The 23,241-nt window shown below is 52.4% G+C and overlaps 2 protein-coding genes across 4 annotated transcripts; one reads left to right on the top strand and one right to left on the bottom strand.

Moving 5' to 3' along the window:
• The first annotated feature begins 2,918 nt into the window (after positions 1-2,918).
• LOC123250917 (FGF1 intracellular binding protein) lies at positions 2,919-9,013 on the top strand. Of its 3 annotated transcripts, none has more exons than XM_044680022.1 (10): positions 2,919-3,071; positions 3,182-3,380; positions 3,642-3,768; positions 6,357-6,457; positions 6,530-6,678; positions 7,232-7,343; positions 7,461-7,524; positions 7,946-8,032; positions 8,233-8,330; positions 8,525-9,013. In XM_044680022.1, the coding sequence occupies exons 1-10, from the start codon at positions 2,987-2,989 to the stop codon at positions 8,592-8,594; spliced, it is 1,092 nt and encodes a 363-aa protein (XP_044535957.1). In that variant the 5' UTR covers positions 2,919-2,986; the 3' UTR covers positions 8,595-9,013. The 3 variants fall into 3 exon arrangements, with proteins under 3 accessions (XP_044535957.1, XP_044535956.1, XP_044535955.1); XM_044680021.1 differs by having other exon boundaries at positions 2,920-3,071; positions 6,530-6,663; positions 7,235-7,343; XM_044680020.1 differs by having other exon boundaries at positions 2,920-3,071; positions 6,530-6,663.
• Positions 9,014-10,322: 1,309 nt separating this feature from the next.
• Positions 10,323-22,371, bottom strand: CTSW (cathepsin W). Its single transcript, XM_044680857.1, has 12 exons — positions 22,282-22,371; positions 18,703-18,805; positions 18,101-18,194; positions 16,194-16,307; positions 14,322-14,470; positions 13,970-14,066; positions 11,613-11,693; positions 11,370-11,492; positions 10,900-10,964; positions 10,729-10,816; positions 10,587-10,648; positions 10,323-10,501 (listed from the first exon to the last, which is right to left on the bottom strand). Exons 1-12 carry the CDS (start codon positions 22,359-22,361, stop codon positions 10,394-10,396), a joined length of 1,164 nt encoding a protein of 387 aa, XP_044536792.1. The 5' UTR covers positions 22,362-22,371; the 3' UTR covers positions 10,323-10,393.
• Positions 22,372-23,241: the final 870 nt, after the last annotated feature.

Raw genomic sequence — 23,241 nt, 5'->3', positions numbered from 1 at the left:
CGGCGGTAGCGAGAATGGGGGCCCGGGGGCGAGCGGGCGGCCCGGGGCGGGGCCCCCCGACGTCACGGCGACGCGGCCAATGGGGCCGTACCGCGGCGGAGCCCGGGGAGAGGGAGCCCCGCCCAGGGATGCTCGGGCCTGGCGCCGGGCCCGGAGGGGAAAGGAGGGGGAACCCAGCTGGGAGAAGGAGGCTGGCTTCTGGACCCAGGCGTCCGAAGTCCCCGTCCTCATAGGGCTCGCATCCGGAACCCTGACGTCTGTGTGCTTGCGGGGGCGGGGGTGGCGGAGGAGGGACTATACGCCCGTTTCTGACCAGCTGGGTGTCCCAACTCCCCGTCCTCAAAGGCTTCCCATCCTAGTGTCCCCAGAACCCCGTGCCTGCGGAGGCGGGGGATAGAGAGGTGCCGAGTGGAGGAGGGACTAGTCTTCGGTCTCTTGCATTTCCGAGTATCCCAGCTCCCAGTCCTCCAAGGGTTCCCTTATCTACCCAAGAACCTGCCCTGTGGGGCTGGCCTAATCTCTGCCGGAACCTGGGACCCAGGAGTCCGAGCTCCCAGCCTCAAAGGCTTTTCATCTTTTCTTCCTCTGAGCCAAGTGCCCTGGGGCTCTATCCTCCCATCTCCGCCTGAACCTGTCCCGGATCGAGTTGTCCCAAGGTCCTATCTTCAAAGGGTTCCCATCTTATCTTCCCCAGAACCCCAGCGTCCCAGTGCCTGCAGGGGTAGGAGAGGATTATCCCATCTCCAAGAGGATCTGAGACGTCTCATCCTCCTTGTCCTCAAAGGCTTCCCATCTGGGCGTCTCAGTGCCTGTCCCAGGGTACTATCCTTATCCCAATCTGAACCCTGGTCCTAGGAATCTTGTAGGCATCTCTGTGGCTGCCCCTGGGCTCTGTCCTCCCATCTCTGCCTGAACCCTGTATCAAGTAACCCCAAGGTCCTATGTTCAAAAGCCTCCTGTTTTCCTCAGTACCTTGGAGTCCCCTCGCCTGAAGGAGTAACGACAGGATTATCCATCCATCTCCTACAGAATCTGGTGCCTGCTCCTGGGCGCTGTCCTCCCACCTGTGCCTGAACCGACTCTCATACGACTCCTAATCATTTCCTTCCCTCAGATTTCCAGGCGCCCCTGCCTGCCCCAGGCGCTGTCTTCGATGTCAGACGTCTAGCCGGGTTGCTATCCTTATCTGCCCTGACTCTGGATACAAGATTCAGACTCCCTTTGTTAAGGCACTGTCCCATATCTTCCAGACCTCTGGACCTAGGAGTCCCTGTGTCTTCCTCAAGGAGCTGTCCTATTTCTATTTGCACCCTGAAACCAACGGTCTACATTCCATCACCCTACTCTGTGGGGACCCATGTATCTTAGATCCCTTCCTAGAGGCATTATCTTATCTCCGACAGAATTCAAGGGTTCCAGGCCCCCAGCTCTCCCTCTCCCTTTCGGCTCCACTTTTCTTTCCAGGTAACTGACTGGTCCGCCCGTTTGGGCCACCCGCCCTGAATGGACAGCCTAATCCCGAACCTCGGAGGGGTTGGGGAGCATGAGTACCCCAGTAGACTGGGCTCCTCACAAAGGCTGCCAGGCTCTTTCTCACCAGACGGGGGCAGAAGGAAGACTGAGGGGAGTAAGGGGGAGAAGAGATGAGCTCGACTGGAGGGAGCGAAGACGACTCGGTGAAGGAGGAGGAAGACAGGCAGAGAGGAGGATGGAGCATGGGGGAGGAAGAGGAAGGTAGGGTTTAGAGATAATGGGGTGCGGGAGAGAGAGGACTCCAATGAAGGATAGTGAGAAGAAAAGAGAGGAAGGAGGAGATTGGACCAGAGGGCACCAGGAGCTGAAGACTGAAGAAGTAAGAAGAGGTGGAGGCAGAGGGGGTGGGGCAGGAGCTGGGAGATGTGTGAGGGAAAACTTCGCCTGCTCTCCAGCGGCTGTGCCCCCTCCCCACGCCCGGAATGCCCTCCCTCCTCACACCCCTCAAAATCCCCGACTCCTTTTCAATCTCGGCTGACCTCCCAGCCCAGGGCTTCTCGGATCCTCCCCCAGCTAGTTAGTTGCTCTTTCCTTCCGCCCAGGACGCAGACTAGATTTCCTATCTACTTCTATAGGCGGATATTGTTTCCTCCCTTGTATCTCAAGAGCCCGGCGTGTAGTAGGCGCTTAACAGTTTTCTTAATAAATATTTTAATGGATTTATGGGTTTAATAAGGGTGTGGAATAGGAGGGGAGGGAGGGGTGAAATGGGGAGCTGTGGGATGGGGGGATGGAAAGCACGACGAAAAGGGCCTGGAGAGAGGAGAATGGCAAAAGGAAAGGAGATATGGAATGGGATGAGAAGCTGGGGGAAGGGGACATGGAATGGGGATCTGGGAGATTAGGAGATGGGGATGCTTTGGAAGGGGAAGGTGGAGATGGAAAAAGTGAAGGGGAGGGGGCAGCTGGGTAGCTCAGTGGATTGAGAGTCAGGCCTAGAGACGGGAGGTCCTGGGTTCAAATCCGGCCTCAGACACTTCCCAGCTGTGTGACCCTGGGCAAGTCACTTGACCCCCATTGCCCACCCTTACCACTCTTCCGCCTATAAAGTCAATTTTCCACCTATAAAGTCAATACACAGAAGTTAAGGGTTTAAAATTTAAAAAAAAAAAAGTGAAGGGAATATGGAGCTGGGAGATGGGATGAAGGAGAGGAGCTGCGGAGGGGGGCGGGGAATTCCCCTGTACTCTGGGCTTCCCCTCCCTCCAGGCGCCACTGGCTGCCGTAGGCTCAGAGGACGGGGCGGGGCCGAAGGAGAACCCTCCCCGGGGAAGGGAAGAGGAAAAGCTGCGGGGCGGGGCTTGGGGCCTCGAGGCCGCCCCGCCCCCTTCGCACCGGAAGTGGTCCGTGGTTCGGGGTGGGGGCGGGGTCCTGAGGCCAGCGGCACCCGGAAGAGGCGGTGGTGGCGGGGCCGGGGGTCGGGCCGGCTGGCGTCCGAGCGCCTAGCTCCGCCATGACCAACGAACTGGACATCTTCGTGGGGAACACGACCCTCATCGACGAGGACGTGTACCGGCTGTGGCTGGACGGATACTCGGGTGAGTGTGGGCTGGCGGGTGGTGCTCGGCGATTCGCGGGGGTGGGTCCTGGGGGCGGGGCACTCCCCTGCCCCGCCCCCACGCCGCCAATCCGCTCCGTTGTCTCTTAGTGAGCGATGCGGTGGGGCTGCGGGTACGCTCGGGCATCTTGGAGCAGACGGGGGCCACGGCGGGGGTCCTGCAGAGCGACACCATGGACCATTACCGGACCTTCCACATGCTCGAGCGCCTGCTGCACACGCCGCCCAAGCTGCTGCACCAGCTCGTCTTCCAGATCCCGCCTTCCCGGCAGGCGCTGCTCATCGAGAGGTGATTGGGGGCGGCCTTCCCTGCCCTCCCTGCCCTTGTCTGCTCTGCATCCCCCTAGGAACTCCTCCTCCACACTACCCACTTTGTACCAGTCCTGGGTGCCCTCCCGTTCTGTATCACCCCAGAGGACTTCCCTGGTCCCCCCCCATAGAGCCAGGGCCTTCCCCCTCTAGCCATCCTTGGCCTTCATGGTCTTCTTCCTCTCTGCTGTGTCCAGGACCCCAAACCTTATCCTGCTCCTTCTGTTCCCTCCTCCCATAGGTACTATGCCTTTGATGAGGCCTTTGTCCGGGAGGTGCTGGGAAAGAAGCTGTCCAAGGGCACCAAGAAGGACCTGGATGACATCAGTGCCAAGACGGGAGTGACCCTCAAGAGCTGCAGGAGGCAGGTCAGGGCTCTAGTGGGCTCTATTCCCACCTGCTGTCCTCTCTGGCTTCTGGTTCCATTCAGAGCTGATGTTCTGGCCCTGGGATGCTCCTGTGGCTTCTAACTCCCTTCCTGTGGCTGGTCTAGGCCTCTTCCTTGGGGTACTCAAGCAGGTTCCTAGCTAACTGGGGCCACCCCCTCTTGGCTTTCTGTTCCCCCCCAGCACCCCAAACCCATCTTGTATCCTCTCTGCACCGCACCTGGTACACCTACACCACTCCTCTGCTCAGAATCCTTCCATGATGCCTCATTACTTGGCTCAGACAAATGCATAAACTCCTGGTACAAACCCACCTTTCTCAGCTTGGCTTCCCATCAGAGATATAATGAGGGTGCCAGTGTCCAGGTGGTGTGCCTTCTTCCTTCACCCTTATAGCCCTGCCCTCTCCTGGGACCCATTCTGAGTTGGTCTGTTCTTTTTTTTTTTTTTTTTTTAAATACCCTTAACTTCTGTGTATTGGCTCCTAGGTAGAAGAGTGGGAAGGGTGGGCAATGGGGGTCAAGTGACTTGCCCAGGGTCACACAGCTGGGAAGTGTCTGAGGCCAGTTTTGAGCCTAGGATCTCCCGTGTCTAGGCCTGACTCTCAATCCACTGAGTTACCCAGGTGCCCCTGAGTTGGTCTGTTCTCATCAGAGGCAGACCCTCCTCAGGGCCCTGTTCTACACCTCCCACCACAAGCCCAAATGACTTTGTCTCAATGGCCACCAACATCCTGGTGACAGTTGTGACCCTCTAGGCAGCCAGACCACATAGAAAGCAGCTCCTCCATGGGACTGGGAAACCAGAGACCTGGGTTCTAGTGCCAACACTACCACAAACTCCCCAGCAATCTCAGACAAATCCCTTCCCCTCTCTGGGCAGAGGCATGGGGTGTGTTGGGCCCAGAGTCTGGAAACTCTTGAATTCAAATCTGGTCTCAGAAATTTAGCTATGGGACCCAGGATCAGTCATGTAACCTCTGTCTGTCTGCCTCGGTTTCCTCTTCTGTAAAATTATAGTACTTTCCTTCCAGGACTGTAAGATTCAAGTAAGATTTTTGTAAAGCATTAAGCATAGGTCCAGGCACTCAGTAGGCTCTTAATAAATACTCAAGGGGGCAGCTAGATGGCTCAGTGGATCCAGGCCTGGGGATGGGTTATCCTGGGTTCACATTTGGCCTCCTAGCTATGTGACTTTGGGCAAGTTACTTAAGCCTGATTGCCTAGCCCTTATTGGCTTTAGAATTACTGCGCGCGCGCGCGCGCGTGTGTGTGTATGTGTGTGTGTGTGTGTGTGTGTGCACGCGTGCGCGCGCTTTAAAATTATTACTGAGATAGAAGGGATTATTTATTTAAAAATAAATATATGCTTATTTGGGAAACAAAAAGATCTCTGAACTGTTTTCAGTCTCTTCTGACCTGGGGACCCCTATTGTCCCTTCCCCTCCATTCTTACAGCTCTCTCTACTGAAGATGACTTGGGCATCCTGCCTTAAGTGCTACCTCTTTGGTGAAACTTAAGAGATTCACCGAGTTCCCCACAGTGGATAGTGATCCCCCCTTTCCTCTGAGCACTGCCCCCCCCATTTCTGGGAACTACCAGGTATTGGCCTTAGGGTCATATATCAGCTGACAGTTATGTTTTCTGGTGTTTTATCTCCTGTGAGCCTCCTGACAATCCTAGGATGTAGGGGCTATTATTATCCCCATTTTACAGATGAGTAAACTGAGGCTGAGAGGATCTGACTACTTGTCCTGGACCACACTATGCCTGAGACAGGTCTGCCTAGCCCAGAACCACAGAATAACAGAATTGGAAGAGATCTTGGAGGCAAACTAGTCCAACTCTCACTGAATGAGGGTCTCACACAGCCCCCCAGCCTTCCCCTTCCCCTAGGTAGTACTTATACAGCTCTTCCTTAAGACCTCTATTGAATCAAGAACTCACAGCCTCCCGAGGGCAGGCTATCCTTTGGGACTATGCTTTGCTTGCCCCCTCCCCCAACTCTTCGTCATCCTCTGGGCCAGCAGGAGGCTCATCCCCCTCCCACTCTATGTTAGTCTGATCACCCTGAGCTTTCTCTCCTCCAGGTTATACCTTCTCTGAAACAACATACCAAAGTTTGTGGGATGCAGCCAAAGCCAGTCTCGAGAAGTCATATCTATAAATGCTTACATCAGTAATCCTGAAAAGAGCAGATAATTGAATTGAACATGCAATTAAAAACCTAGAATAAGTATAAACTAAAAATCTCCAATTAATCCAAATTGAATGAATAAATCTAGGATCTGGTTTTAGGAAAAAAGAACAAACAACAAAATAGATAAGTCACTGGCTAACTTGATTTTGAAAAGAACAAAGAAAACCAAGTTATCCAAAATAGAGAAGGTAAATGCACAACAAATGGAGAGGAAATTAAAGCAGTTATCAAGCTGAATTCCCAACACTTTATTCCAGCTCTTGGCCCCCTGCACCTGCTTTAGATCCTTGCTTTCTGTGAGCTCCATGAGGGAGAGGATCCCAAGCCCCCCTGCCTCAGCCTCTCGTCCGATGCTTCTTTTACCCCACAGTTTGACAACTTCAAGAGGGTCTTCAAGGTGGTGGAGGAGATGCGGGGCTCCCTGGCTGGGAACATTCAGCAGCATTTCCTCCTTTCAGACCGGCTAGCCAGGTGAGGGCTGTGGGGCTGGGAGGGCTTGACCCTGGAGGTCTGGAGTCTGACTAAGAGCCCAGGCTTCCCCAGGGACTATGCTGCCGTCGTCTTCTTTGCCAATAACCGCTTTGAGACGGGGAAGAAGAAGCTGCAGTACCTGACTTTTGGGGACTTGGCCTTCTGCGCAGAACTGATGATCCAGAACTGGACGCCAGGCGCTGTAGGTGAGCAGCCCCCCTGCTCTCTCCTCCCCACCAGGGCAAGTTCCAGGTCAGGATGTTGAGGGCACCCCAACTCTACTTGCTCCAACCAACAGGTGCTTCCCCAGAGTGAAGAAACAGCTATTCCTTCCTGGAGCACATACATACAGGTGCCCTCAACAAAGGACCCCTTGCCCTAATCCCATTCAGTCTTCCTTCACCTAGGCTCAAATGGGTGGGTGGGCACTTGCTCCTACCTGAGGGCTCAGAGCACAGGGCATAAAGGCTTAGAGACCATACACCCTTCCTACATGTGACTGAGTTGAGGACCATTGATTTAGAGCTAGAAGGGATACTTGAGGCTGGCATTTCTAGCCCTGGTTCAGTGACAGCCCGAGGTAATACGACTAGTGAATGTCTAAGGTGGGATTTGAATCTAAGCCCACCATGTCGAGGGCCCCAGCCTATAAATGACTTCCTGCCTGGCTAGGCTGATTTCCTCCATCCAAGGTCCCTTTCCCACCCTGGCCAGACCTGGCATCCCACAGTCAGAACCCAGGCCTCAGCCAGATTCTTCCCCTGGACCCCTCAGCAGACTCCCAGCTGGACGACATGGACGTGGATCTGGATAAGGAGTTTCTCCAGGACCTGAAGGAGCTCAAAGTGCTGGTGGCAGACAAGGACCTGCTCGATCTGCACAAGAGGTGGTTGGAGCTGGGAAGGAGAAGGGCCTGGAGAGGAGGGGTCTGGGAAGGGGAAAAGCCAGGACCCAGAGAGGAAGAGCCCAGAGTCAGCGTTGACCACTTCCTTCCTCCTCCTAGCTTGGTGTGTACGGCACTCCGAGGGAAACTTAGCGTTTTTGCGGAGATGGAAGCCAACTTCAAGGTCTGTCCCACCTGGACCACAGACTATAAGGGGTCCATAACCCTCTAAAAGGTGTTTAAAGAGCCTGCACCCACCTTGGTGTCTCTGCAGAGGCCCAAATAGAGGAACAGCCTTCCTCCGGGTTACCCAGTGGGTAGAGTCAGGTCTAGCTGCATCCAGGCTCCCTCCAAATCCTCCGTCTCCCTTTCCTGACTTGGCTGCCCAAAGCCTGGTTTCTTGTAGTGACTGCGGGAGACGCTACTGGTCTTGGAGGGACTTGTCAAGGCCCAGGTAGCTAAGCTGGACTGGCAGTGCTATGGGGGGAGGGCACTTCTTATACCAGCTGCCTGCCTCTAGAAGGGGAGTCCCCCTGTCCTAGGGTTCTGAGGTCTCTGGGATGACAGGGACAGACTCTAGGATCCCTGGCTTCCCGGCCCCACAGAACCTGTCCCGAGGGCTGGTCAACATCGCCTCCAAGCTGACCCACACCAAGGATGTGCGTGACCTGTTTGTGGATCTTGTTGAGAAGGTGCGAACCCCCTACCCTGGGACTATGTCTCCTCCCTTATTAAACTGACCCAACCCGCCAGCCCCAGCCCCCTGCCCTTCACTGCATGGCAGGCTTCCCTTTCCTCATCCTGCCCGTCTTGGCTGTGACTTTTTATGGTGGAGAGGATTGGGCTGCTAGGGAAGGGGGAAATGAAGTCGTGCCCGCCTGTCTTCTCACAGTTTATAGAACCGTGCCGCTCCGACCGGTGGCCGCTGAATGATGTCCGACTCTTCCTGAACCAGTATTCTGCTTCAGTTCACTCCCTGGACGGCTTTCGGTGAGGCCCCTGCCCCACTCCCCTACCTCCTTCCCTCAGCTGTGTTCTGCCCGAGCTCCGGCTGTGCTGCAGGCTGCCTGTTGGCACTGGGCTCCCCACGCCAGCCCTGGCAGTTGTCTTAGGCCTCTCCCTCCTCTTGGCCCTGGGCTGCCAGGACTGAATCCCCCCTAAGCAGCTTCTCTCTCCATTGCCAGACACCAGACCCTCTGGGATCGGTACATGGTCACCCTTCGCAGCTGCCTCCTGCGCATGTACCACGACTAAGGTGCCCCTGGGCCCTGCAGAGCGGCACAGGACACCAGCTCAGCAGTTCCTATCTGGCCCTCCCTTGCCCCGTGGGTAGGGTGGGGTGGAGGGTGGTGAATCGGGGTCCAGACAGAGAGCTCAGCTCCTGTTCAGGCCGTGATACTTGCTCTTCATCTTTCTGTTGGTTGGTGGGAGCTGAGGCCCAGGGTGGGGAGCTCAATCCCAGACCTCAGGCCCAGGACACCTTGTCCCCAGGGCTCCCAACTGGACCCCTCCTGCCTTGTGGCTGGTGGGGAGGGGAACAGGAGCCAGGGTTCAGGAAGGAAGCTCCACCCCTGACCACAGGCCCAGGACAGCAGCTCTCCCGCTCCCTGGGCCATCCCAGAGTCCCTCTTTGTGCTGATCAATAAATGAGCAGACTTGGGGCTGAGCCTTGAGATCCTGGGGAGTCTGACTGTGGCTGGTTCTTGGGCCTGAGACAGGATCCTGGAGGCGGTGGTGGTGGTGGCAGCTGCATCTGGGTGGAGGCTAGGGAGGAGCCCTCACCTCCTCCCCACGTGAGGCAATGGGGGAGTCCCAGGAAGACCATTTGGCCTGGATCGAGAGACCCTGGGCCCAAAGTCACTCGACCTCACAGAGAGAGAGGCTGAACCGAGGCTTCTCTGAGGCCCCCTTTGAGCTCTGACCTCATGTCCTGTGTTTGTTCTTGGGGCCCTTCACGCAGGGTCAGCGTTCTCCCCACCCCTGACCCAAGGCTGATACTCCCTTTCTAGGTTGAGGATTCGGCTTCGAGGAGGGCTTCTTTGCCTTTCGTGGAGTCCTGTCCCACCCCCACCCCCGGCAGTTGGGGAAACTTTTTCAGTCCTATGTTTGGTTTTTTTAATTCATAATGGAAGGAAATACTAAATTTCAGTTCAAGATCAGTGGTTTTTCCCATCTAAGTTCACAGGCCGCCTGCCCCCCTTGAGAGATCTGTGGACCCCAGGTGGGGAACCCTGGGGTCAGACGATAATCGAGTCAGGTGGTTCAGGCCTAGTTACGTGGCTGGACTCAAAGGTCTCAGCCTCCAGGGGAGTTGAATGTCTCAGTCGGGGACTCGAGAGGAGGCCTCGATTGCTCCCTGATTTCCAGCTGAGCAAAGCTGGGAAAGGGGAGCCAAATCTGTGAGGAAACGCAGTAATAACTGTAGCTCACATTTCTAAGGTATGCACCGTAACGGGAAGCACTTTATAGTGCTTCTCATTTGATGCTCACAGGTAGGTACCAAGTGACTTCTGTAAGGTCACACAGCCAGAAAGGATCTGAGGTCGAATTTGAACTCGGGCCTCCTCCACTGTGCCACCTAGCTGCTCCTCCTATGTAAAGTCTTACACTAAGGCACAAGAAGTTGGCTTCACCCAGCTTGTTCTGTAAAAGATCTGGGGGTCTTGGTGGACTGCAAGCTAGGGAGTAGGGTGACCAGTCTCTGGCATCCTTGAAGGGCCGAGCTTCAGAGATAGGGAAGTGACTCCCACACACACAATGTATTCTGCCCCCATCTGGAGGATTGTGTCCTAGGCACTGGGAGGGGGATAGAGAACTCTCACAAAGAGGGAAATTGAGGCCCGGTCTCAGGAACGTGTCTCCCCTTTAGAGCTGTCCCACAGTGAGGGCCCCCCGTCCAACAGGTCCCATGACACCATCCGAGGCCTATCCCGGAAGGCTCGCCCCAGCTCCCTCCCTCCCCTCCGCGGGTCATTTTGGAGGTCGTAGGCCAACAGCTTTATTGGGTTCAGCTCCTAGAACAGACACTGTTGGGAAGGAGCAGGGGAGGGTCCTCAGCGGGGACAGGATGGCCCAGGGCCATCTTCTCTGCCCACAAGAGCAGTGACTGGGTACTTGGTGATGCCGCAGGCGTTCATCCCCCGCTGCAGCCGGAAGTAGCCCTGAAGGGGAGTGACATGAGGGGGGTCCAGCTCAGCTGCCCTTTGCCCCCCTCCCTCCCTCCCTCTGCTTCTCTCCCAGCCTCACCTCTTCTCCCCAGTCGCTGCCCCAGGAGTTCTTTAGGATCCAGTAGGCCCCCTCCTTGGGGCCTGCAAGGGAGATGCAGGGAGTGAGTGAGGAGCCCCAGAGCCAAGGATGGAGCCCTCCCGCCTCTGCCCCAAGCACTCACTCTGGCTGAAGCCCACCAGCAGTACACAGTGGTCCACGTGGTTGGGGTCACAATTGAACTGTGGCTTGATCACCCCCTTTTTGTAGGCCTGAGGGGTGAGGGAGTAAAATGGGGTGCGCCTTTGGGGGCAGCCCTTCCTCCCTGACCCCCACCCCCACCCCCTGGCCCCACCTTTAAGAGTGCCTTGTTGATGGTCACAGTGATGGGTCCCTTCTGTGCCAGATACTGAGCCATGGCTGTGGGAAAGGCTGCTGTTAGCTTTGTGGAAAGGGGGAGGGCCAGCAGAAGGGGAAGTGGCCAAGGCCACGGGGTGAATTGAGAGCCAAGGTTTCTGTGACCCCCAAGCCCCCCCCCCAGTTATGTGGCCCCCTCTTCCCTCAGTCCTGAGGTAGGTCGGGGATGGAGCTGAACCCAGGTGGGGCCTCTGCCTGCTGGCACTTCCAATAGATACAGATTCGCTTTTTCAGAGGTGGCAGGAGAGGCATCGTTATGGATGGGGCAGCCGAGCCTTACCAAGGCGGAGGACTCGGCCAAGGGCACCAAGCACCCCCCTCCCATGCTTCTCCCTGCCTGAGCTGGCCCAGCCGGCCTTCCCCATCCCCTTTCCTGGCTGGCCTCAGTTCGGGGGCTTTGGCACTCACCATTCTCCTCCTTGGGCAGTATTAAGAAGTCCTGGATCCAGACTGTTCGGTTTTGATTTTTTTGGCAGCCTTCGGGGGAGAGCTGGTCTTGGTAGGGATAATCCCTCTCTCTGGCCAGGCCTCCTGGTTGGGAATTGGGAGACTCAGAGGCCCCCACCTGTGACCCCCTTCTGGCACCCCCAAGCTTCCCATGTCATGCCAGAGGGCCTCTGCTGGGCCCACGGCACTGGGGAATGCTCCTACCTTGTTGGAGAATAGTCATGAAGGCGTCCCAAATGTAGCCCCCCTCGCAACCTTTTCCACAGCGCACACAGTCCAGCACCTCTGCGGAGAAAGGGTGCCTCAGTCATACACCCCCACCCCCAGCCAATCCAGCCGTCTCTAGACACTCCCTGTGGAAACCCAAAGCCGCTGTTTCACCGGGGTTCAGGAAGGCTCCGGTACCCACAAGCTGGGCCAAGGTGCCAACAAAGCAGGGGCTTGAGGCATTGCTCCCTGCTCCCCAGTGTTCACGTGGCAGGGGGCAGGGGCAACAGGAAGTGGGTTCAAATGTGCCCGGTGCTATCTGCTGCCTGTGGGACCTGGGCAACTTAACCTTTCCTGGCTTGGTTTCCTCATCCCTAAAAGGAGGAGCCAGATCTTGACTGGAGCATTCTGCGTAAGCTTTCGGGGTTCCCTGGGTCAGTGATGGGTCACCCTTGGATTCCTCATGGATCGGCCCCACCCCTATTCCTACAGCCCTCCAGGCTTTATCAGAGGCTGCTCGGTCAACCTCGGGAAGCCGATGGTGGGCACAGAGGTATTGTGGGATAGAAGTCGGAGGAATTGCCAAGACTGATCCAGATCCAAGTCTGCGTGTCCCAAAGCCAGGCCCAGCCCCTTCTTCCCAGTTCTGTATTCCAGGCCCCAAAGGTTTGAGGTGCCACAGCAAGCAAAATTGTCCCTGGCGCCTCCCGGGGCTCACATGCAGAGGAAGGAGACCATGCAGAAAAGAGATTCGTCTCTCCTATTTGTATCTTAAGAAAAAACTCTTAGCCGCCATCTTAGAATCAATACTATGTATTGGTTCTGAAGTAGAAGAGCTGTAAAGGCTAGGCAATGGGAGGGTGAAGTGACTTGCCCAGGATCACCCAGCTAGGAAGTGTCTGAGGCCAAATTTGAACCCAGGATCTCCCATCTCTAGGTCTGGCTCTCTATCCACCAAACCACCTAACAACCCTTACCTTTGTATACTCCATAGCTAGGATGCTCATACCTCCTCCCCCCAGTTCTTGGAAACCAGCTCCCCTCAGGGACTGCCCCCCCCCATTCCTTTGGACATCTATATATATATACTGTATTTAATTACCAATGGACACGGATTTCTTCCACATGCCCCGCCCAAATATAATGTCAGGCTTTGGGGAACACTGAATAGGTGCCTATTAATTTGTTACTTAGTAGAATAGATAAGACTTGGCAAAACAGATTGGATATGGTGAATGAGGGAGGGGGAAGAGTTGAAGTCTCCATAGAAGGATGGTGATAGTCAAAGGGAAGCCTGGAGATGGGGCACAACTTGGGGAGAAGGGGAGCTCTGATTGAGATGAGTTGGGGATGCTTTAAGGAATCCAGTTGGGAGTGCCAAGCTGGAAATGGGGGGTGCAGGACTGGAGTTCAAGGGAGAGATCTGGGAACAGTCTTCATGGGGGTGATAACCGAACTTACGGAGCTGACACAGCATACGTGAAACAGCATAGACCAGTGATGGTGAGCCTTTAAGAGATGGAGTGCCAGGCCCCCCCCCCACCCCCAGATCCCCACTAAGTGCCAGGTGGGCTCTGTCTCACCCCTTATCCCACACTGGGAAGGGAGGAAGTGTTCCCATTGGGCTGCTGGATGGAGGGCTTAGTGAAGTGAAGAATGTACTCAGTGATTGTAGAGAGGGGGAGGGGAATGGCTGGAGTGTTCTGCTCCCCTCCAGCTCTGCCTCCTGTGAGCCACACAAGCTATCAAGCCTTGTGTGCTTCCACTGGACTGCTGGGCAAGGGGTGGGAGATGTGAAAAAACATCCCTCTGCCTTTCTAGTAATAAACTCTGGGTAGGGGAGAAGGTGGCCATGTGCACACAGAGAGCTCTGTGTGTGCTATCTTTGGCACCTGTACCGTAGGTTTATCATCACTGGCAATGACAGTGGGGCAGCTAGATGGATAGTGAATAGAGAGCCAGGCCTGGAGGCAAAGGTCCTATATTCAAGGCTGGCTCTAACACTTAGCTGTGCGACCCTGGGCAAGTCATTAACCCCAACTGCCTAGCCCTTAAAGCTCTCTGCATTGGAACCGGTGTTTAGTATCAATTCTAAAACAGCAGTTAAGAGAGAAAGCATCAAGGGAAAAGAGAAGAGGGCTGAGGGTAGAATGTTGGGATAGAGCCAGGGTTGTTGGGAGCTACAGTGGAGGATTTTACGCAGGCTCCACATGCCCAGTTCATCACACACATGCCACAAAGGGAAACCCTGTCCCAGGAGACTCACTATTATGTTCTCATGTGCTCTCCTCCCACTCCAAATCCCCTTCCCCCATCCAAGGATGCCCCCATTCCCAAGCAGCAGCAACCCTTACCTTGTACAGAGAGCTCAAAATGCTGCTGATAATGGATGGCCCACAAGGCCTCGACATTGCCCACGGCAGCAATGGCCCAACAGCTGCAGCATTTTTCCTGTGGGGAGAGGTCAGTTTCCACCCTTACCAGTTTCCCCATCCCTGCTCTCAGCATCCCTCCATCCACCCAGGAGGGAAGAGGAAGAGGCTTTGCTGAGAGGCATCCACTCCTTTGAGCACTAAGGAAAAGGCTGGGGAATGGTGGGGTTCAACAGCAAGGGTTAGTAAGATGGCCTGGGGGGACCGTGGGGAAGGCAAAAGCTAGCCAGGATGGCAAGAGTGAAATGAAGTTGAGTGGGGTGGGGTCTGGTACCTGCTTTCTCACAGGAGTCAAGACTCCTGCCTTCCTCCAGTCACAGGAACGAATCAGCGGCCTTTGCAGTCCTGGGGGCTCTCCTGTCTTCAAACTGGGCTCCTTGCCACTGGACTGGGCTGGTTGGTAGAGCTGGTGAAATTCCTCCTCTGTGCAGACAAATGAGGACCTCATTGGCCATAGACCCAAAGACCTGGACTCGGTACTTGGGCCTTTTCCATTCCTAGTCCTAGTGCTAATTCTAAGGGATCCCTTTGTTTTTCATTTTACGTAAACTGGAACTCAGAGAAGGGAAACACTTGCCCGAAATTGCAGCTTACTTGGTGGACCCACTAAGGTAGGGTTCCAGTAAGGACCCCAGAGTTGTAGGACTTGGGCGTCCAGAGCCCTCATCAATACACTAAGCTTCCTCATTCCAAAATGGCTGCCTTGTCAACAGCACTATCTCCTGCAAAGATGGTCTTGTCCTAAAAAGTAACTTCTATGTCAGTGGAGCAGACCCAGGAGCCATTCGGTCCAATCCCCTCCAATTCACAGATGAGAAAGTTGAAGCCTAGGCAGAAGGAAGGGATGACTCAGCGTTCACCATTTTCTCCATTGCACCCCCTGCTTCCTGCATACATAAGAACATCCCTACAGAATTGAGGTAATTGTGTTTCTTAAAGGAAGCAGAATAGAACAGGACCAAGCTCCCGCTCTCAAAATTAGGCGGATTGTCTTTAGCAATACTTGTTTGGTTGAGCTATGAGCTTCCTATTTCATCCTTCTTGCCCTGGATCTAGACAAGGAGCTTGTTTGCAGTAATGATGACAACCGGAGAGACTTGTGAAACCCTAAAGATGTGTCCAAGTCAGAGCTTGAGACAGAGAAAAAAAGGAAAAGAGGGGGCAGCTGGGTAGCTCAATGGATGGAGAGCCAGGCTCAGAGATGGAATGTCCTGGGTTCAAATCTGGCCTCAGACACTTCTCAGCCGTGTGACCCTGGGCAAGTCACTTGACCCCCATTGCCTATCCTTACCTCTCTTCTTCCTTGAAGCCAACATACAGTATTGACTCCAAGACGGAAGGTAAGGGTTTTAAAAAAAGGAAAAGAGAGGAAGGATGGAAGGAGGAGGGAAAGAAGGAAGACAGGGATATTCAAACTGGAAGGAAGGATCTTTAGTTGCTAGTCCTTGCTCTGCCTCTATCTCCCTGAGTGGTATCTGACTCTCCATGACCCTACTTGGGGTTTTCTTGGCAGAATTCTTGGAGGAGTGGTTTGCCATTTCCTTCTTATTTTATAGATGAGAAAACTGAGATAAATGTGGTTAAGTGACTTGTCCAGGGTCACATAGCTAGTAAGAATCTGAGGCTGGATTTGAACTCAGGTCTTCCTGACTCCCTCTATGCTCTGTTCCCCTATCTGTCCTGCTTTGGGTGCTCCTGGACCTTCTCCTGACCTCAGTCTCCTCAGTTATAAAACATGGACAATAATCTTCATGTGCCTCCCAGGAGGGATCATAACAGATCCTGGAGGAACCTGGGCTTTCATCTTGAAATGCTTGATATGGGGGACAGTGGGAACTGGGTCCTGGCAGAGCAGAAACTCCTTGGGAGGCGAGACCTAGCAGAGGATGTGGAGCACTGGACAGGCTTGTCTACATCCAAACTCCTCCTCTGACATTTATGATCCATGTGACCTCGGACCAGTCACTTCTACTTCCTGAGCCTCAGTTTCTTTATCTGTCAAATGAAGCAGAGGATCAGTCTAGATGTCCTCCAGGGTTCCTTCAATCTCCAGATCTCTGGCTATCTCACTTTTTAGTTTGTGTCTGCAGTGCCCTGACTCCAAGAAGTGCTTCTTCAGTTCTGATTGATTAGGGCCCCCCCTTACCTGTAAGATCACTGAACTGGGTCACCCCGAACTGGGCCATGCCCCCATGCTTCTCTGTCAGCCATTGGGCCCAGGCCAGGTTGTCGGCAAAGATCTCAAAGCGTCGCTCTCGTTCTAAAGGGGAGATTTTGAGGGAGGAAGCACTGGATCTGCCTCCTAATCGGAAACTTGAGCATCCTTTTCCAGCTGGGATCCCCTCAGGTTGCTCCCTCTCCAAGGCCACTGAACTGCCGCCCCTGTGGGCCCACCTGCACCATGCCCACCCCAAGTGAAGCCTGTAGTGTGGGGACAGAAGGGCATCATTTCTGGGACCTTCAGTTTACTCCTCTGTAAAATGGGGATAACAATGAAGCAATATCCAGGTATCAGGCATTCTCGTAAGATTTGGTCTGCCACCTATAAGGGGGCCCTTGTCACTAAAGGCCTTCCCTATCCCAGCTCTGGAAGTTCCAGTGTCTACCTGCCAGAAGCAAGAGGGGGTAGCCCTGCTGGCCTTGGGCTGGCTCTAGTGAGTGGCACTAACGATGAGAAGGTGGAGGGGATGGAGGCAGGAAGATGTGAGCAGAGAGAGAAAGGAAGTGATCCGTTTCCTGTTCACACTGCCCACCCCCTTCTCACCCTCATCTCTCAGGGGTGGGGGGGGCTCCTCGGTGGGTCTTAGGGTGGGGGAGGGTCTAGAGCAAGAGATTCTGTGCTGGAGAGAATATTGGGAGCAACACCGAACCTCTGAATGTGAAACTTGGGGCATTAGAGCTAGAAGGGACCTTAGACCAGGGAATGTCAGGAGGGAACCCTAGAACATGGAATGTCACAACTTGGGGGGTGGAGATGAGCTTAGACTTGAAAGGGACCTTAGAGAACATAGAACATAGAATGATCAAGCTGGCAGGGGCCTTAGAACACAGAACAGCATCAGCAGGGAGGGATCTTGGAAAGTGGAACATGGAAATAGAGGGGCCTTGGAGAATGTAGCATGTCAGAGCCTTAGAACATAGAACATGGAATGCCAGGAGGCAACCTTAGAACACAGAATGTCGAGGTAGGGCGTAGAGAACTTAGAATGTCAGGCTTGAGAGGAGCCTTAGAGAACAAGGAACACAGAATGTTGAAACTAGAACAAAGAACAAAGTGTCAGAGCAGGGAGGGATGGGTCTCGGAATGTAGAACATGGAAACGCTGGGAGAGGCCTTAGAGACACAGACTACAGGATGTCCGGATATCCGAGTCTTAGTAGATGCATAATAAATGCTTGCTGGCTGATTAATTGATAGAATGCAGAATGTCAGTGCTGGGAGAGAACTTAGAACTTAGCACCAAATAGTTCCAGGGGGTGAAGGGGCCTAGGGACGTAGAAAGCTAGAACTGGAGAGATCTTTTGAACTAAAAATTCAAGAGTGAGGAGGAGCTCTAGAGCATGGAATGGCAGAGTAGGAAGGGTTCTTAGAATAAGGAATAGTAGAGCCTGTAGAGAGCTTAGAACATAAGAGCCAGACTATCAGAGTAGAGAGGGACCTTAGGTTAGAACCTAGAACGTCAGAATTGGGAAGACTCTCAGAGACTATCAAGTCCAACCTGCTTATCTTGTAAATGGGGAAACTGAGGGCAAAAGGAAAGGGCTTACTTGTTCCTGGTCCCGCACCCACCCTGTGGTGAGGCCAGGACAGAGGACGTGGTGCTCCTGACTGTCTGACCAAGGCTAGAGGGGCCGGAAAGGGCCCTAGAGAAGCCCCCCCCCATGTATAGACGTGCCACACATGTGGGTGTACATGTATGTCCCTTAAGGGTGCCCACACAAGTTATGCATGGAATCTACATGGATATATCCACGTGTGTGTGTGTGTGTGTGTGTGTGTGTGTGTGTGTGTGTGTGTGTGTACTCGGCTATGAAGGAACGCAAGAAGCCTCACCTGCTGGATCCGGGTAGCTCTTGTTATACTGGATCTGGAAAGCCTTGAATTGGTCCATCAGGTCCTGGGTGACAGGCGGCAAGTCCTCAAAGCTCTGTGGGCAGGGCAGGGAGGATGGGTATAGAGGGAGCCCCCCCCACTGCCCCCCCTGGAAAGGGGATGAGGTGGGGGATCTGGGCTGAGCCTTCAGAGAATAGCAAAGGGCCGTTCTGAGCCATTCCACCAACTTCACCGTAGATATGGAGAAACTGAGGCCCTGAGCGGCAGAGCCAGAGACCCAGCCCAGATCCAGCAGCCCCCATGCAGGGCATTTTACCTCCCTTATCATCCCTGGGTACCCCTAAAGTCTTCTCAGGGTTGTTCCAGACCTTGGTGGAGGACCAGAGCAAAGGGACGGGAGACAGGGGGACGCTGGGGGAGCAAGAGGCTCAGAATGGTGGGACTGATCTGGGCGCAAGGCGGTGGGGGTATGGCAGGGGTAAGCTGAGCCCCAGAGGACCCCGGAGCCGTGGACAAGGAGAGAGGTCTTTGGTATAGGATAGAATGGAAAGAGAAAGCTGGATGCCGATTCAATCAGGCCCCACACTGGGTGGGGGGGTTACCTGTTCCAGGGTGGGGTGCATGTTCCAGGCAAGGCCCCCCATGGCCAGCAGCCCCAGGAGGCAGGAGAGCTTGGTGGACAGCATCCTGCAGTCGGTATGCAATCTGAGAAAGTGAGGTGAAAAAAGCAAGTTTGATGAGGCCAGGAAACCAGCCACCAACCTCAACATGGTGGCTGGGGGGGCAGAGGGGACACTCATAGGCCCTCCCTTCAGAAAGGAAATAGGGGGGGGAACCCAGGGAGGGAGAAGAGCCTTCAGTTTCTGAGAAGGGTCCAACCTCCTTCCCTTTGTCTTCAGTTCCTGGGCAGACTGGAAAGTTGGGGTGTAAAAAGCCGGGGCAGCTGTACCCACAGTCTCCTGGGGGTGTCGAGGGGGCTGGGTAGACTGAAGGGAAGGGACAACAAGCTGGATTTTACTGAGGGAGCTGGGGAGATTCCCATCATGCCTTGAAAAAAGGCCCTTTAGATCAGAAATATACGACCAGGTAGCAGTTTTTCTGAAAAATCCCTCTGGTTTTATTGGAGAAAGTGAATGGAACCTTGGGCTGCTATGCTCTGGGACCACCGTCCTCTGCTCTGATCAGACCACAGGCCACAATCACTGCTCAAAGTTCCTCCAGAGGGGACCAACAGAAGGTGAAGAACCTTAGGTCCAGACCATGAGAGAGGCAGACCTGACCGGAGACAACCTCCTCCTAGGAGAGCATCTCCAGAGCCTGGGAGCATGGGAGGTGCTTCAGGACCCTTTATTTTAGGTGTCCCCAAAGTGTTGTCTTGGGCTCTCTTCTCTGCCTACATTCTTTCTCTAAGGGGCTTCCTCAGCTCCCACGAGTTCAGCCATCATCTCTAAGAATATTGTCCTAGACCCATATGTCCAGCTCCAGTCTCTCTCCTGAGTTCCCATCCCATATCACCAATTGCCTTTGGTGCATCCCAAACCGGATATTCCGGTGGGCATTTCGAACTCAACACATCCCCAACAGAACTCATGGTCTTTCCCACCAAGCCCAGCAGTTATGTTCCCAATTTCTGTCAAAGACCTCCGGACATTGAGGTTCAAACTCCAATTTGATTCTCAGCTCCTCATTGGCCCCACCAAAGTCTCCAAATGATAAGGGATCTTGGGCTTCTGAGAATCAGAGGCCAGGAGTGCATGGTCTCAAGCTCTACAGGCTACTCTCAGAATATGAGAACCTTTCAAGCCTTGGAGCCCACCCCATTGTGACCCTTGTAAGTGTTAAAATGAATGGTTTGACTACACATATGAAAATTATAAATCTTTTATTTATAAAAGAGGTGAAAGTAGAGAAATACAAAAGGATAGAAAAAGACATTAGTCTATCTAACTAAATATTGTTCCAGTGCTTGACTCAGCCAGGACTTGTTAACCTTCAATCAGAATTAAACTCTCTCCAGAAGACAGGAAGGGAAAACCAGCTACCCACTCACCCAAGACAATGACTGGAGCTGAAGGTGACTCCTGACTTTCTTCTTTGAGCGACTCTCTTGGAGTTCACTCTCTCCTAGCCTCCTTCACTAGCCCCTTTTCATGGGGACCAATCACAGTTTCCAAATTGTCTGAGTTGTCACCTTTGGATTCACACCTTTCTGAGTGTATGAACTCTTCTTCTTACCTAGCATCAAATAAGGTGTGAACTCACTAAATGGCTTTCAAGCTTCTCCCACCTAGTTCAAGCTTGTGTTGATTCAAAGTTATTGCCAACAAAAATGTTAACTAAGCAAAGAGAACAAAGAATTTCCTTTTCACAAGCGTGAACTCCAAAAGAACCAAGAATTCCCTTTTACACCCTTGACTTTTAGTTCTACAGCCTGTGGACAGGGTCCTTCCCTAGGTGGACTCATTCTCTGTGAGCCTGAGTTCTGATCTCTCCTCTATGAAGAATTCATTTCTTCTTGTATCATCTCTGGGATATTCTAATCTTGAGATCCACCAATGGTGGTCCTGGGCCAAATCCAGCCCACAGCCTGTTTTTATTTGGCCTATAAGGCTAAGAACAGCTTTTACACTTTTAAATGATTAAAAAAATAAAAAAGAGAATAATATTTGAGTGCCTTGAAAAATATATGAAATTGGAATCTGTGCCCATAAATAAAGCTTTGTGGAAACACAGTTGTGTTTGATCATTTACAGATTGCCACTGGCTACTTTCCTGGCACAATGGCAATAGTTGTGTCCAAAACCATATGGGATTCTCTCACAGTTTTGCACTGCTTTTTGCTGCCCTACAAATCACAGTGACTCAGTGACAACTCAACAATGTTGTTGTTGTTCTTTAAACCTTTACCTTTCTTCTTAGAATCAATACTGTGTACTAGTTCCAAGGCAGAAGAGTTCTAACGGCTAGGCATGTTGGGGGTTACCCAGTTGTAAAGTATCTGAGGTCAAATTTGAACCCAGGACCTCCCTTCTCCAAGCCTTGCTTTCAATCCACTAAGCAACCTTGCTGTCCCCTCAACAATGTTTCAAGGGCCACAACATCTTATTTACTTTTTGTTTCCAATGCCGGATGGATATCATCATGTCAAAACAGAAAAAGAAGAGGAAAAATCAATGATTTTTTTGAGTTCAGGGCCAAGACTGTATAGATTTTAAAATTAATAATCAATATCTCCAAAGTATAATATTTATAAAGATTTATTAATACTTAACTAGAGAGCTAGAGAACACAGGGAACATTCATCACTCAATTCATGTGGAAGAGAGAGAGCAAACCCAAACTGTATACAGACCATGTAACAATGCATGTATATGAAAGGCAAAAGGAATTGTGGATAATACAGAAAGGAATTTTGGGCAATGCAGTTCCAGGGGTTCAAGATTTTCCAACTGTACAACTGAAAATTTTCAATTGAAAACCCTTCTCAACCAGTATTATTGAACACTGAACTGTTTTGGAAATCAGTTTTGCTACCTACTTGATAAAACGTTTTTTTTTTTTTTGCTATTTATTTAAATTTTTTTTATTTAAGTATTTTTCCATGGTTACATGTTTGTTTCATATCCTTTCCCTCCCTCTTTCCTTCCCCCCTCCCAGAGCTGACAAGCAATCCCACTGGGTTATATATGTATTTGAGAGTACTTCTTAAGGGATTCAACGCAAATTGGGAGACAAAACAAGCCTGTTGACGTGGAACTTCTTATATTGTAGCAAAATCAACTTGATAACAACGAATATTGTTTGAATCACAAGCAACAGTAAGCCACTTTGTAGACACTTCCTGTGCTGTCAAAGCTAAACTGAGAAGGGAGCTCTCCATTCCCACACAAATAGGCCATGAATGTATTTCCTGAGCCCAAACTACAGTTCCAGCAGCATTTGTTTCACAACTCCACGCAAGAACAAAAGAAACTTCTAGATTTCAAAATCCATTTAACCAATTCCATTGAGTAGCTTCCACCTAACCTTCGATTGGAAGTGATTCATCTGCAGTGTAATGACACGCCAAGAAGGGAATTATCCATAGAAGAACCTGATAGAATTCCCTGAATGCCTTCTACAGGATAAATACATTTCTATTAAGATTGTACTCATGGACGGATACAAGTACTTATCAGTACCTTATCTGTGTGAAGAGACATTTCCAAAGATGAAATGTGTAAAATTTCATTCCATTGTGTCCAACTCTTCTTGATCCCATTTGGAGTTTTCTTGGCAAGGATCTCCAGGGTGCTCACTTGACAGGATTAAGTGACTTGTCCAGGGTCACACGGTAAGTGTCTGAAGCCAAATTTGAAATCACGAAGGTGTTGAGTCTTTCTGATTTCAGGCCTGGCGCTCTAACCACTGAGCTACCCCACTGCCCTAAAAACAAACAAATAAATAAATAAATCTCCTCAATCAGATGAATAGATGAACATGTGACCAATTCAGTGGATAGAGAACGTGGACTTTGACACTCCCATTCCCTTTTTCTTGTCAGCAGTATAAAAATTGTACCTTATTATTATCTTTTAAATTTTGTTGATCAAAAAAAGTGTGGAAATGCGTTTTCCCTCTCCTTCCCTCCACCACATCCTTTTTCTCCCTTAGAAACACTTTCATTTTACGGGTATCCCTGTTATATTTTTTCCTTCTTTTTCTTTATTCTGATCTTTAACAGAATTTCTTTCCAGGCGTCCCAGCCCCCTCCCCCCACCCCCACCCCCGCGCCATAGAAGGGATCTGCCCTGCCAAAAATATTGATCTAGAAACTTTCTGTTGTTATCCGTTCCTTCTCCAGACGTAGCCAGTCACAAGTTACTCTTCAAATACGCGTTCCCGGGGCTGCCTATAACATTCTTCTCGTTTCAGTCGTCATTTTTTCAAGCTGACTTTTCCATGTGGAAACGGGAGGTCCTGGGTTCTAATCCAGCCTCAGACTCTTCCCAGCTGGGTGACCCTGGGCGAGTCACTTCACGCCCTCCCCCCCCCCCCCCATAGCCGAGGCCTTCCTCCCTGATACACAGTGTTGCCTAAGCCGGGGATATTGGGCGGGGCGGGGCGGGGGGCATACAGCCAGCCAGGCCTCGCCGGGACTC

Source organism: Gracilinanus agilis, chromosome 6 (genome assembly GCF_016433145.1).
Source record: "Gracilinanus agilis isolate LMUSP501 chromosome 6, AgileGrace, whole genome shotgun sequence".
NCBI classification, from domain to species: domain Eukaryota; kingdom Metazoa; phylum Chordata; class Mammalia; order Didelphimorphia; family Didelphidae; genus Gracilinanus; species Gracilinanus agilis.
Note: the sequence above shows the minus strand (reverse complement) of the source record. Positions and strands in the feature narration are given on the sequence as shown.

Bases quoted from the DNA above. Each gene is read 5' to 3' on its own strand.
- CTSW (XM_044680857.1), bottom strand. From the start codon at position 22,361: ATGGGATCAAGAAGAGTTGGACACAATGGAATGAAATTTTACACATTT. The intron at 10,817-10,899 runs GTGGGGCCAGGG...CTCACCCCTCAG, and splicing joins TCAACAAGGCACTCTTAAAG to GCCTACAAAAAGGGGGTGAT. The intron at 10,649-10,728 runs GTGAGTGCTTGG...TCTCCCTTGCAG, and splicing joins GCTGGTGGGCTTCAGCCAGA to GCCCCAAGGAGGGGGCCTAC.
- LOC123250917 (XM_044680022.1), top strand. From the start codon at position 2,987: ATGACCAACGAACTGGACATCTTCGTGGGGAACACGACCCTCATCGAC. The intron at 3,381-3,641 runs GTGATTGGGGGC...CTCCTCCCATAG, and splicing joins CAGGCGCTGCTCATCGAGAG to GTACTATGCCTTTGATGAGG. The intron at 7,344-7,460 runs GTGGTTGGAGCT...TCCTCCTCCTAG, and splicing joins CTGCTCGATCTGCACAAGAG to CTTGGTGTGTACGGCACTCC.